This window comes from Petromyzon marinus, chromosome 3 (assembly GCF_048934315.1).
Source record: "Petromyzon marinus isolate PM22_M1 ecotype Great Lakes invasive population chromosome 3, UKy_Petmar_22M1.pri1.0, whole genome shotgun sequence".
Lineage (NCBI taxonomy): Eukaryota > Metazoa > Chordata > Hyperoartia > Petromyzontiformes > Petromyzontidae > Petromyzon > Petromyzon marinus.
This window is the reverse complement of record NC_133669.1, coordinates 21460921-21475884: the sequence shown is the minus strand read 5'-3', so window position 1 is coordinate 21475884 and position 14964 is coordinate 21460921. Positions and strand designations below refer to the sequence as shown.

At 49.3% G+C, this 14964-nt stretch overlaps 1 protein-coding gene across 8 annotated transcripts in view; it reads left to right on the top strand.

Annotated features, from left to right (window-relative positions):
• LOC116957170 (roundabout homolog 2-like) overlaps positions 1-14964 on the top strand; it is a 280412-nt gene that overhangs the window by 239648 nt on the left and 25800 nt on the right. For 7 of the 8 annotated variants that reach the window (XM_076052814.1, XM_076052823.1, XM_076052821.1 and 4 more), the window contains 9 exons: positions 1211-1377; positions 2918-3039; positions 4115-4346; positions 4576-4700; positions 5418-5589; positions 8303-8494; positions 10054-10080; positions 12244-12286; positions 12814-12968. In XM_076052814.1, coding sequence (XP_075908929.1) covers positions 1211-1377; positions 2918-3039; positions 4115-4346; positions 4576-4700; positions 5418-5589; positions 8303-8494; positions 10054-10080; positions 12244-12286; positions 12814-12968 — 1235 coding nt within the window. The remainder of the gene's footprint in view (positions 1-1210; positions 1378-2917; positions 3040-4114; positions 4347-4575; positions 4701-5417; positions 5590-8302; positions 8495-10053; positions 10081-12243; positions 12287-12813; positions 12969-14964) is intronic. The other variant, XM_032979234.2, reaches the window with a different exon arrangement.

Genomic DNA, 14964 nt, shown 5'->3' with positions numbered 1-14964 from the left:
CCAGGAGGTTGAACTGCGCGACCTCTTTATTGCAAAATCAGTGGCGGAAAGCAATTGCAGCACCCTGGAAAGATACTATCACTAAATTATACACATTACTTTTATTTCTGTTGTTTTTGGAAGAGGTTCTATGCCTCCTTGTTTTGACATGCCTTTGTTTTCAAATACATTAGCCACTGCTGAAATTCGGTTGATGAGAGAACTTTTGTTTATTGAAAAATATTCAGGTTTTTTTTTACAATGTAACTGCAATAAGCAATGTACTGCAATCCACCAGTTGTTTAATTGAAGAGTAAACACGAGCGGGTTTAATAATAGGAAAATCACTTCTCATTAAAAGCTTTTCTTTAAGAGTTGCACACATGGAAATTGCAACGCAATTCTTTGATGGAGACTGTTATTGCAATATTGTGCCTCGTTCGCAATAGCCCCAGAGAAATTGTTTAATTTTTTTGTTGCCACGATCGAAAAGGATGCGAGTTGAAAGTCTGCTTGGAGGTTGACCCAGCCCATCATCTCTCTGGGGTCGATAAAACAATAAGTACCACTTCGTGGGGAAGTCAACAGTGTTTTTTTTACAGATAGACTTTTTCTGCCCCCAACCCCCTGCCAGCATAGGAATTTACAAATTCAACCACTGGCTCAGGGCTGTATCGCCTCGATGCTTGTTTGAGGAGTAAACCACGTTGACGCTGACGAATGCGCGTCTGCACATTGGACTGCGTAAGTCGTAAGTGGCATCTGAGTCTCAAACCATGTTTAAATTATCATTTACTTAGAGCCCTTTGCCAATTTACTGATGGATGGATGAAGGTCTCCCCCACATCGTGTTGGTCACAGGGGGGTTGGTTGATCGTACTTGAATATATCTAGATGAAAAGGACAAACAAAACTCGACAAGTGAGAGGGAAAAACGGGAGGGCCAATGTTAACGAGATGACATAAACGAGACAAAAGAATAGGAGAAAATCAAGACCCTGAATCATTCGTCAAATTTATAGGGCAGTGAATCATTACATTCCTGCGCGCCAATCAAGATCTTAAATCCCTTCCGAGTCTTCTTTGTTGTTCAGCCGGTGCCATCACAGCGAACCCTTCGCCAAGTGGATATTGAATGGCTCGTGATGAGGACGACGGTGATAACGACAGCGCCGTCTGAGCGCTTGCTCGAGAATAATCGGTTTGCCTTGTGCCCTTTGCTCGGGGACAGCCAATCAGTGAGCACGAGCTGGCAGACGGTGGCGACGCACGTGACGCGCGATGCCTTCACGCTGCGGGGCCTGCGCCCCAACACCATCTACCTGTTCATCGTCCGCGCCGCGAACGCACACGGACTTAGCGACCCCAGCCCCGTCTCAGACCCCGTGCGCACGCAAGGTAACCGCCCACGTATGCTGACACAAGCCGTGCTGTTCGCGAGCACCTTATTAAGACCCGGCATGGTGCACGAGGACGGGGCAGCACGGCCCAGTGGTCACGATCGGCAAACCTTCGTCTCCTCAGTGCCGACGTTTACGCACCTCATCAGGTATATTTGAGGCCGAGTCGACCCATGGGGAGGCCCCGGACCAGTTGAGATATTCTCCACTGATGTTAACCATGAGTTGGGAATCAAACTCAGCTCGCCGGGTTTATAGCCTGTTCACGGACCACTGTGCCATCGCACCACTCATACTCACACACACATGCACACATAGATGCATTAACACTCACATGCGTACACACACACAGGAGCACACACACACACCAGCAATGACATCGGACACAATAGCCCAGGCGGTGACATACATCATCTTGTTATTTGTTCTCGTCAAAGGCAGTTTATGACAACTGGTGGTGTGAAAATTACTGGGTTATATTTTTACAATGTAGTGCATTTTCCCTGTTGGTAAAATGAACATATACAGAAACACACCAGTGCACACACATTCACGCATATGCTGACACGTACATCTGCAAATGAGTGCAGTGTTCGTGAGCACCCATTAAGTCCCGGACGACACGTAGGTAAGTGGTGTGGCCGGAATAACACCTCTGGCCGCTCGTGTCTTAAGCTGGACACCACCACACTAGTTAGTCGTTTTAGACAGAGTTAAACTACGGGAGGCCCAGAACAAGTTCAATTGCCATCATCATGGTCAATAATTTATTAAGGTTTTGCTGTGATTATATTGCTGTGTGCAAACCACTACGACACCCATCAACTCGCCCGCGCACGCACACATTAGCACAGCACAGGCACACGCGCCCTTGGGATGCTGCACGCTTTATTCAAGCTGCCAGGAAATATTGATGAATGTGAGGTCACACGCAATGCAAAGGGACCGGTTTGATTGGCAATTTTGCAACACGAGTCATTTACGAATTGTTTGCGCTTTACGCATCGTGTAAGCAGTTGGAAGAGCATTGTGTTCACGCGTGCACACAGTCGCTGGCACGCACGGCGTGTTTGTTCTCGTGTCAGGCCACCGCAACCACGCTCTGGGTGAAGGCACGCGTTTCACCGCGCGCGCGCGCGAGGAGCGCGTCAGCGCAGCTCCATTATCTGCCTCCGGGCCCGCGGTGGTCTTTTAAGGCAGCGGTGCGCGACTCGGGTCGATTCATCAGCCACGATTGCCCCAAGATAACCTCTGTATATGTGCTAAATGTTTCAAGCATTGTGCGAATGCTGACGCGGTCCAGCATCCGCGAGGCGCGCAAACTCCCCGCCCCTGCCCTTGCCGCGTCTTTGATTTATCTTTTTTTTCTCTCTCTCTCTCTCTCTATCTTTTTTCTCTTCGCACCTTTGGACCCCCATTGCTAAACATGTGACTTGCCGTGAATTGTTAGAAAGTGTAAAAGGCGGAAACGTAGACCCGGCGAAGAACGTGCGGGTGGACTAAAGCTTTTGATCGACCCGCCCTGCTGTTTGCGACAGACATCAGCCCCACGGGCCAGGGCGTCGACCACCGGCAGGTCCAGAAGGAGCTGGGCGACGTAGTGCTGCGCCTACACACCCCGCTCATCCTCACCTCCTCCACCGTGCAGGTCACCTGGACGGTGAGCCACGATGGTCGCTAGACGTCAGAAACATTTGCCCGTTTTGATGTATCCTCACGTCTGTTTGCCTGCACGTCTAACAACCATAAACATTTTTATTTTTTATTTTACCAGGTCAGCCCCACTGAGCTATATAGCTCTTTTTCAGAGGCGACCTCGCCACAAATGAAAGCTCAGTGAGGTGGCTTATTACGTGGACATTTATCGCAGCTAAATACCCACCAAGCTACCTGACCACCTGCCATCCAGCTCTCCCGCCCGATTTTGTTCTCTAACGTTATTTTTCTCCATTGGAGTTGCACCGAATCTTTCTGAATTGACCCTGTTTGGAATGTTTGGCCAGTCTCTTTGAGTATGCTCTTTTCACGTGAGAAGCCAACACATGTCGGAGGATAACACACCAACTCCACAAAGATAAGTCAGCATTACTCACAGTGGTGTTGCTCTTCGTAGAATGATCTTCGGGCCAATCTCCAACACCATGGGTTGGTCTGCCTTGTGAGGAATGTGAGTGGGTTTTTCGTCTCATGACATGGCTTCAACACTATCGGGATAACATTGGGGGAAGATGTGTAAAGAAAGAGATAGGTCAGCAGCGTGCCTGCAGTGCTGCTTCAGTGCCCAGCAGCTTGCATGTTCCATGTACAAGGCGCTGGGCTCTGGCTCGACACAATCCATATCTGGGCGATGGTCTTTCTGACACTGTACCTTGCGTGTTCTGTATTGGATTTGACCTGAGCTAAAATAAGATTTTCAACAATGGATAAAAGCCGGTTTTGGTCTCGGTGTCAGCACACGCAGCTATATCCCCTTATTCCCCATGTTGGGAATTCCTCTGGGCACGGCCTGCCGACCTCCACAGCTCGCGAGGAGGCTGCCACCACAGCTCGCGAGGAGGCTGCCACCACAGCGACATCATTTCCTCCCCACTTAACTCTTTCTCTGCCCTAACGACTTGCAGGGAGGAGGGGGGTGGGGACAAAAAAAATAACTCAGCTCACACCACAAACACCCCCCCTCCACCCTCTTCTCGCTCCTTCCCTCGGGCATTTTTCACCCTCCCGTCTCCCACCAGGTTGACCGTCAGTCCCAGTTCGTGCAGGGCTACCGGCTGATGCACCGGCCGGTGTCCGGCACGCAAGCCCTGGGCAGCTGGCAGATCCTGGAGGTGAAGTCTCCGACAGAGCGCAACGCCGTGCTCACCAACCTCCGCAAGGGGCTCAGCTACGAGATCAAAGTCCGGCCGTTCTTCAACGAGTTCCAGGGAGCTGACAGCGACGTCAAGTTTGCTCGGACGCCGGAAGAAGGTTTTTTTTTTTGCGAAATAGAGCTCACTCGATTTCTTTTTTTAGACAACACTTTTGAGTCGCATTCGACCCATTTTGTGGTCCGCTGATCTTCGCCGCTCAGTGCCTTTTTCACACACGAATGTTGCCCGACGCATTTGTGGGGAAATGTCTCGTGTGTGTGTGTGTGTGCGTGCGCCTTTTGTCTAACATTAAATTTGTGTGGTGTCATCCCCCCTACCATCAACAGCCCCAGACGCGCCTCCTCAGGCCGTGACGGTCAACACAATGGGAGGCGGCAACAGCACCAGCATCTCTGTGACTTGGGATTCCCCCCCTGCCGAAAACCAGAATGGACTCATCCAGGAATACAGGGTAAACGTTGAAACCTTCTGCCTCAGTGTCTGAAGCTACCAGGGTGATGTTTCAATTTTCTTTGTTTAAACAAAAAAAATGATGCATGTACCCATTAGCAGCCGGTTTGCTTTGTCACCAATGTTATCAGTCGTTGGTGAGGCTTGTTTGCTCGAACATGAAGCCAAAAAAAGGCACGTGGCATCACTGTGCTTTCGTATCACGCTTCATATCCCACGCTTTTTTTTCAATGTTCACAAAGAAGCAAAAAAATGTACAAAATTAAAAACCTCCTCCTAAGGAAATACAATTGCACAGGTCTGCGGATGTCAGTGGACACTCCCAACTGGTTAAACGAAGTAGTCTGCTCTTTCACGTTAAACGGCGCGAATGAAACATTAACGGCGGTGCCTTGAAGTAAAATTCACACGCATCGACGGGACGCGGAATCCGCCCTATCAAAAATTGAACGCAGCAAGTCTTTGGCGATCCCCCGCGCGCTGCCGCATGCCAAACTTTCCTATTGTCAGGCGATTATTTTTTTATATATATACATTTATAAATGTGTTTTGAGTGTTTGCCTGCTATAAATGTCCACACGATGAGTCACTCACTTGAGCTATCATTTGTGACCGGCTCGCATCTGAAAAAGAAGATCTGTATAGCTCAGTGAGCCTTACCTGGTAAAATATTTATATAATATATCCCCCCCCCCCACCACCACCCCTGAACGGACAGGTGTGGTGCCTGGGCAACGAGACGCGCTTTCACGTCAACAAGACGGTGGCTGCATCCGTGCGCTCGCTGGTGCTCAGCGGGCTGGTGCCGGGCGTGCCGTACCGTGTCGAGGTCGCGGCGGCAACCGCCGCGGGCGTCGGCGTGCACAGCGAGGCCCGGGCCATCCAGCTCGGTGAGCGGCCATCACACACAAAGTGCTTGCCGCAAACGAACCACAATACCCTGGCTGATCTCGTCAAGGGGCGTAGGCCATCATCACGCGTTCCCCGGTCATCCTTGCAGCAGCAGCAGCAGCAGCAGCGGCTTTTGGCTGGCCGTCGAACAAAAACGGTCACCGCGTCACGCGCTTTCAAGGCGCGCTTCCGTGGCCGTCTGAAGCGCTCGTTCCTTCCGATATTCGGAGGCCACTTGGAGCTATGAACTTTTAAATGATCTCGATTGGAAACTGTTTTTTTTTTAGAACTGCTTTTTGTGTTTAGTCTGTCGTCCTTTCCCATTTGGATAGATACGGTGCGAAAGAAGTTAAAAATACATACATCCACGAAACCCTCCAATTGCAACACTGCGCGCGAACGATGCTCGTGCCCCGAATGCCGGCACCGTGCCGGCACAGGAGGTGTTGGGAAGGCATGGCCCGATGCACCATGATAGCAGCCGTTCTGTCCAGAGTGGAGATGATTTAATAATTTTTTTGCAAAATGTATATTTTTATTTGGGGTGCTTGGTTGCTCTAAATTTCTAATTGGTAAGCCACTTCGTCTAACGATCATTTGTGGCCAGGTCGCTTCTGAAAAAAAAGAGCTATATAGCTCAGTCGGCCTTACCTGCTAAAACACTTTAATATATATTTTTTAAAAATGTGTCGTGATTCGCGATTTAAGAATTTAACGGCATGTTTTCGTACAATTCATTGTTGAGTCTTGAAGACTCGCATTCACCGTTATCCTGCCTTGGGATATTTCACCAATTTTATTTCACGAGCGGCTGTTACCTATTTTGTGGGTTTGTGGGGGGAAATTAGAGTGACCAGAGGGAACTTTCACGAAATATGGGGGGGGGAACCCTCAACTCTACACGGATAGGTCAGGAACCTGATTACTGTGCTCTCATGCATGATCCCTCTCTGCATGGTTCACCAATCCTGCCTTGAGGTTGCTGGAAGATGATGATTTGTTGAATGCGTTGCAAAAGAATTTGCCTGTTTTATATAGCCACCGCTCTTTTATAAATGTCTCAACATTTATTTTCAGTTCAGTTTGTGTAGTTGCGTGCGTATGTTTCGTGCATGCAGTAGGGTTTTTATTGTTTTGTTTATTAATGTGGTTTTAACTCAAGCAAAAGCATCGCACCTGCAATTCTAAGGAAATTAACTTGGCTTTCATGTATGGCCACTGTGCCTTCCCTTAATCAAGACAAACATTCTCTGGTATAATCGGTGACACCTGACCATATCAGGTGTCCAATGTAGACCCGGATAAAGATTACCTTCCCGCCAGCAATCAAAGCGTGTATAAATCTTCCATGGGTCTTAAGAAATATGATTTTTTTTTATTCGGCGACAATCGATGGAGAGTTGAAGGCTCATGTCGACAGCATCGTTTTTTTTTATTTACGACACTAACTTCACCCGGTGGAAAGCCATGCGCTCCAACTGATCACCGCTGGGCTTGAAGCATTGTACGTGCACCTGAATTGAGATTTCAGTCGGCGTTTGTGTATTGGGGTTTTTTTTTGTGTTGGTGTTGTTGTTTACGTCTTTTTTACGTTTGGAAATTGGGTGGTAATAAACATTTTTTGCCGTGGCCAAGTGACCCAGGGTTTCCTGTCGCCGCCACCACTGCGTCTGGACATGTGCAGTTTGCTCGGCTGTGAAATTGATTACTTTTTTTTGGGTGGGTGGGTGGGTGGCGTGGATATCATGAGGTGAAATTATCCCGCGGATTACGTGAGCGCACCGGGGGGAAAGGGAAAACGATTTATGTGCAAAAATCAAAGGTGAAGCGTTGGCTATATGGGAGCACACGTCCGTGTGTGTGTGTATATATCGTGTGTAGGCACCCATTCGAGTCTTTATACATGTGAGGTTTACTTGCCTCCTGCAACGACTCACATTTATTGAAATAGATTTTCGTGGTGGTTATCAGTGTAACTACAGATGGGGCATGAGAAGAATTGATAGGGATCTTTTCGGGTGCACTTAATTCTTGAGCCAGAACAACAAGCCCTTTTTTAGAAGGCAAATTAAGGATATATATGCACACATAAACAGGCGGTGGCAAGACTGAGGCTCTGCTGCCTGCCACTCCTGGTTGCAATAACCTCTCACGTTTTTTATTTTGTTCACTAAAAGGGAATTTAATAATAGATGTGCGCTGTAATTAAGAGGTGGCAGTAAAGGATGGCAGGTAATATTAGAAGCACACGCAGTTGTGATTAGACATTCTTGAAACAGCGCACGCTTGCCAATTTCATTCTGTGCAGAGTAATTGTAACATAAAGCGCAGTTATTCTGCTGGTTTATTCAATATGCCCGTAATTTGCCAGCATCTTAACACTTGCAGGCAAAATTAAAAAAGGGGCCTTTTCAATGAATGTTGAGCATTTTGTGTGCTCACGTGTGTGTGTGTGTGCGCGCGCGTGTGTGTGTCTGTGTTTCCGTGTATCTTCGTTGTGTTTCTACGTTTGTGCGTGTGTTTCTTCGTGTATATGTGGGTTGCATAATACGGGCTAAACAAAGATAATGGCGGCAGGAAATTTCGCCCGGCCCCAGCGTCGCCGATGAGCTGACAGAAGCTGACAGAAGGAACAGGTGATGATGATGATGATGGTGTGCGTGCGTGCGTGTGTGTTTCCCCGCGCCGCCCGTGCTATCGCCGGGGCGACAGAGCCCGTCGGCGGAGGCATCGTCTCCATGCAGCCCGGCAGCAACGTGAGCCTTGCCGGGCAGATATCAGACGTGGTCAAGCAGCCCGCGTTCATCGCCGGCATCGGCGGCGCCTGCTGGGTCATCCTCATGAGCTTCAGCGTATGGCTCTACTGCCGGCGCAAGAAGCGCAAGGGACTCAGCAACTACGCCGGTACGCCTTTTTGCCAGGCAGCCCCGGTCCCGTACATGCGTGCATGCCACCACCGCGTGGGCTCGTGTGCGGGCGGCGGTGGCACGCTCGCACTTTCACTCACTGCACTCGCATCCATAACTCTGAGCTTTTTTGTACGGCGCTGGGATTGCCATTATGGCCATCACGCTCCCCTTCTTTGCTGGGATGTTGGGCCGCGTGTGCAATTTTGACCGCCAGCCCACCTGCCTTCACCTTAGCAAGCAGCTGTTACGCCCGCTTCCACTTGCAAGCGTCTGCCCGAGCTCCTCCGGTTGTATTTTACCAGGGTTGCGTTTTAATGCACTTCCCCATTAAAATATTTGCCACATTGATTTTTTAAATGACTAGTAATATGACTTCCTCAGCATAAGTGGAAGCTTAATGCGGCAATAATAATTGCAATATTGAATTATTTGCTGTGCACTTCTGAAAATGTTAAACAAGGAGAATGTTCCGTATTGTTTTATTCCCTTAAGTATCCCTGAATTGTGCTTGGAGTGTAGCTGGATTGGTGATACAGCAGAACTCCCAATCGTGCAACTGTCTGTGAGTTAAAATCCTATTAAGATGCTGGAAAGGGTCACCTCAGTTCATTCTCCTCTGCGATCAGTCATTTGTCCTGTGGATATACATGCCCTTGCCAAGGTAACGTAGGATTTTTCCTGCTGCCTTCTTAAGACCTCGAAATGAAAATGGCCATTGCTCAATGCCAATTAGAGCATGAATGCGGTGCCTCTTTGGGCCTCAAATTGTATTCTCAAAAAAAATCCATATCAATTATTATCAATATTGTTGCTGGCCACGAGCTTCTTGCCACGCATAATGCACGTAACTGGGCCTTATTCGACGAGCACTCTGCATGTGGTTAAGCTTGAACCCTGTTAAACGCCTCGGAGGGCGGTCACGGTTGGAGGTCAAGCCGCCAGTGTGACGGCGGCTAAAACGCGTGCCGCATGGCTCACCACCCTTGACCCGTGTTCACACCCAATATCTTGCCGAGGAAGATTTATGTACGCGACAACTCTTCCGCTAGCAGCACCGCAAGCGGATAAGCGACCGGCCGTCCTAATTGTTGTCGGATGCGGCGCTCGTCAGGGAATCTGTGCAGTTGGGCCTCGGGTTGGCACTGGGCCGGGGGTGGGGGGGGGAGGCGGTCGGTCAGGAGCCAGGGGGAAGGAATGGAAGTGGGAGTGATGTGCCGAGCTGATGTATGAGGCAGCAGCAACAAAAATCAATGGTGCAGCGTTATTGCCGATAAACCAAAAAAATGGCATGGTCACCCCGTGCAGCCGCACCTGTCCCTGTTTATTTGCAGGCTGATCCTCTGCCTATCTTCAGCCCGCTGCCCAGGGCCTGCTGCTGATCTACTTTATGTTTAAGAGTAAAACAATCTCGCTTCTTTTAACCGCCGCCTGTAAGAGCCGTCTCACACCCGTAGCTGCTCTCTAACGCTTGATTCTTTTTTCTTTCTGCTATTCTGTCTCTGTGCTTCTGCCCCCCCCCCCCCTTCTCTGTTCACGCTGGGGCTGCTATTGCAGTTCGCTCCTTCACCTTCACCCCTGCAGGTATGGGCCTAAGCTGCATCGCACGTTCTAATTTCAGTCATTTAACATGCTTCCAGCCACGGATGGGAAGGCGGAATTGCCGTTCGCAAAAAAACACCCGTGATCACAGTGCGCTCGCTCGCCCAAGTGGGCCCTACACTAACCCACAAGTGTGGATTAAACTGAATGCATATGCATGGATGAACCCATTACGTATTGGTACTTTTAAAAGAATAAAACTGCTGCTAGAAGAGACAAATATTTCACCTGTATCTCGTGTGCTTGCTTGGGGTTTGAACTGGTGATTCCTGTTGGGGGTGCGGGGTGGGAGGGAGGAGTGGGCCGTAAACCTTTTGCACCCTCCTCCCCACTGCCATGGCTTGCTTCTTTAAACGTGCCTCAAATGCATGATACTGATTGACAATTCAGTGTCGCGAATTTTTCACGTCCCAACATTCGGTTGGCTGGCAAAAAGGCGATCGGTGCTAGCGAAGTTAATGGAGCTAATAGGGCCTAATGGCTTTACAGGGATAACAATGCGAACACTGATACCAATCAGTTGCAAGAGGTTATTGGCAAGTGTGCACCCTTTTACATGGAAGAATTAGAAACTGCTCGACAGCAGATAATGTCAACTGATCTGCGTGATGGCCTCATATTTAGAGCCCCTTTCCCATCCAGGGAAGGTGCATTGCACTCCTGGGCTGCCCACTCGTGCAGAAATTGGCGAGCTTGCTGCTAAATGGGCGATTGAGATCGTGCGGATTTTTTTATGCTGCGGCTGTTATGACGCACAAGTAGAAAATATAAAGAAAAGAGGCTTCAAGCTACGAACATCGTTATTGACTGGATGCCTTAATCAGCCAGATATTAAGAGGTGGGGGGGGGGTGTTTGGGGGAAATGCTTTTTATCTCTTTTTTGGTGATGCGATATTTGATTTTCCTTGGATAATTTTTTTTCATTGAGCAATGGGGGACTTGGCCCAGGGTGCTCGTCCTCACGAAATGTGCCACTGCCGTGAAATAAAATCCATCACGGATATGAAGGTCATCGCCGAAACCGCCTCGGGATGGGTTACGGTGGAGGTAGGAGGGCGGTCAGGACCAGGCTAAGGGTTACTGATGACAAAGGGAAGACAAGAGACCCCGTGGCTTAAATTGAGGCTACTTGCTGGGGGAGTTGGGGGTGGGGAGGAGTGAAGATGTCATGGCTCCTGTAAGGGGTTCTAGCCACTGGGGCTCCTTATTAAACTTACTCGGCCAAAATACAATGCAACTGCGTGTGTGTGCGCGTGTGGTGCGTTCATCATTTGTGTGCATGAACATGTGTGATTGTGTTGTGTGCATGAGCATTTGTGTCTGAATGTGTGTGTGTGTGTGTTTGTATGTGGTCGACGCAGCCTCAAATGAGTACCTGGTGCAGTGTGTAAACATCGCCACTGGGGAGACAAAGGCGGTCGGGCGTGGTGCTGGCCACCCACCACCTCGTGTACCGTACCGGCCTTCATAAGTGTTCACAAACGGCACTTGCCCCAACAATCTGTTAAGGCTATAGGAGGGATCTTTGTGTGTATAGAGAGTGACCCAGCCAAACCACCTCCTTGTGCACCATTCCAGCCTTAATAGTTCACTAATAGCCCTTGGCGCAACAGCCTCTACAGGCTGTATGGGGGATCTTTGTCTTTGGAGAATGATCTGTGGTTAATTCTCGGTATCTGATTCTGGCCTGGAGCCTTCCCGTAAATTGCGACTGAAATAATGATGATAAGAATTCCAACTTGTTACGCCCCACGCACACGGTGTTTGAGGAGGAATCACAGACAAGGGGAGGGGGGAGGGGGGGAAATCACCAGCCTGGTGGTGAACCGACACCAAAAAATGAGTACCTGAAGGTACATCATTGGTCACTCCCACCCCTCGTTTGCCCCGCTGGCTTTCATAGGCGCTTGCTAACAGCACTTACCTCGACAGCCTGTAAAGAGATTATTTCCGCGTGTACGTGTGGACGATGGCGTGCTGCTGACCGTGTGCCCGTGCGTGTGCGCGAGCGTGCGCTCTGTGTGAGTGTGCATGGGTGTCACACTGGTAAATGGCCCATGTCATGTGGGTTGAAAAATATCGCTGGGCTGGGGATCTGCATTCGCCGCGGCACTGACTCTCGCTCTCTCGCTTTTCCCATTACAGTGACCTTCCAGAGGACGCAGGGGACAGTCATGAGTAATGGACGGTAAAGAAAACGCTTTCCCTGTCTGCGCTTTTCTTTCCTGTCAGCCGCGCTTGTCAGCAATACCACCACCGCCACTGCGCTTGGAAAATGGCCAAGTGGATTTTTTGGACACAATTAAGAGGGGCTTCTGTGATCAGCGCTGATTATGGCAATCGCTTCCCATATTTTTCTGCAACGCACGAAATTAGTTTCTTTGTGCCGTTCCATTAGCTGTTTTGAAAACATCCGCTACGCTGCTTGCCACGTCGGTTGACACCCCAATGCGATTAAAAATGTAAATATATAATTGGAGAACATGTCACGTCATTTTCAATTGTTATGATAATCGAGCCTATATTTTTTTCTGAGAGGAGGGGTTGGATGCGGGGGGTGGGGGGGCTTCTAAGCGAAGCGTATAACAATCTTGTCAAAGAGTGGCCTTCCCCGGCGTGATGGCCGTCGCCCACAGTAGTGTAGCGCTCACGTCAAGTGGCCGTGCCGTGAAGCATCGGCGTCGTGCATCACCGTCGCCGTCGTCCCCCCCGCAGGCCGGGCGTGCTGAACCCCAGCGACCCCACCTACCCGTGGCTGGCCGACTCATGGCCCTCCACCGCACTGCAGCTGGGCTCCGGGGCTAACAATTGTGCCGTCAGCTGCTGCCCTCACCCCACGGAGGCCGCTGACCAAGGGTTCTCGCACGCAGGTGAGGCGGCTGCCGCCGGCCAGCATCTTTCATCATCCAGGGCTCTTTCCTCGCCTCCCGCACTTGCCCCCGTCAAGCGACCGTCTTGTAGGTTGCGGTGTCGCAAAGCAGCGAGGGGTGGTGCGCGGCGAGGGGAGACTTTGTCCAGAAGTTGGTAGCCCGATGATGATGATGATTTAGCTGCGTACCGCTCGTACACACCCGTAATCGAGCGCTGATGAAGCGAGGTATGGTGGATCACACAAATGTTCTGAAACTCCCTTCCTGGGGGCGTTAAGGAGGTGCCGCAAGAATGGAGTGAAGCAAATGTGAAATCGACCTGTACCACATGTATTGGACAGAGTGTTGTTGCCTCCTCTGGCTGCTCCGCTTTCCTCAGACGTGTAAATACTCGTAAATTGGAAGATAACACCCGAATATGGAGAGGACTACAGAGCTTGGACAATTGGTGCCGGCTTGCCACCTGGATGCCTTTCCTACTTGCCTGTGCCTCCTCATGCCTCTTGAGTTGTTCTCTCTCTCCGAGAGCGAGTGAATGCGTTGCGTGTCAAGTTGAAATTCAATTTATTTAAATGACTGTTTAAGGCAGTGTGTGTTTTTGAAAGGTTAGAAGATATAGTGCAGCCTTTTGCGGAGAGGATTTTGAATGAAATGGATGTTATTAAGTATGTATACTTCGCCGGCGAATCGCCACCCTTTGAAACCCTACACATTTGGAGGTAGGCCAGATGCCAAAATTATTAGTAACTATTCAGAAGGTCCAACTCAGCCCGTGGATGAGAAACACTGGCTATCAGTGATAGGGCAGCCTGAGATCTGCTGCGGGTGGGACACGGCTAGTTTGTTTCATGGAACGATGACAGCAAAACATGGCGCAGGCTGACTCCTTCCCAGCCTCTGTTTTATGAGCCTCCCCGTGTAGCCTGCGACAAAAACAACAGGGGGGGGGGGGGGGGGTTCATCCTCTGCTAATGCTCGTGCTGGGCATACATTGGCCAATTTCAAACGGCACAACAGCTGCACCTGTGTGATTCCCCCTTGCTCGACTTAATGAACATCATTCGTTGTTCTTTTGTCGTGTTGATAATCAACATCATTACAGACGTCCGAGGCACAAGGCTCTGTCTCAGCGGCCTTACATGGCGAGGATGAATTTGCGAAGCAGAGCCATTGCTGAACATGATGTTCATTCTTTTTTCTTGCTCAAGTACAGCCTTTACATTATGCCGTTTTGTTCAATGTTTCGTTGAAAATAAATATTAGTGGCCCGTCAAATTTCCTCCACGGTCATTGTTAGTCCTGTGGTCTTCTCATGCCTAATTTCATTGTCATATTGCCACGAAAATTGTTGTTGCCATTTCATGAATGAAAACATGTTGTGCATGCAATAAACAAATATACGAGGAGAAATAATCACAATGGCAAAAGGCAGCTTTTTTAAAAGGTCAGGGGGAATGATAATGTCAGACACTAAACAAAAAATTGAGCACAAAGATATGAAAGCTTTGGTTGCGGAATGAAGTGGAATGTGCTTATGCAGCATGGGCATTGCAGAAGGATGAGATGAAAACACGAAGCAGGCTTGAGATGCGGTGCTCCAGCATAGAATAAATCATTGAATTGGTGCGACGAGAATGAAGTGAAGATGTACTGAGAGAGAATTGGCACAAGCAGGAATTACTGAGTAATCTGATGAGAGGAAAGGTGGCATGTGGGGAGCATATTTTAAAATGGGTCAACTGGAGATGTGACAAATATGATCCTGCAGGGAGGGGAAATGGAAGCTAAAAGGGGTTGAGGAAGGAAAAGTAACAGTTGTCAGTACAATGTGGGCAATTTGAGAGGACTCCATGGAAGATGCTGACGATTACAAATGGCGGAAAACCATCTGCTGTGGATATCGACACTCGGCTATCAAGATGACATCTGATCGAAAGGCTTAGCACAAAGCAAACTCTTGCCACCATTAATCTCATACGATAACTCCGAGTTCCAA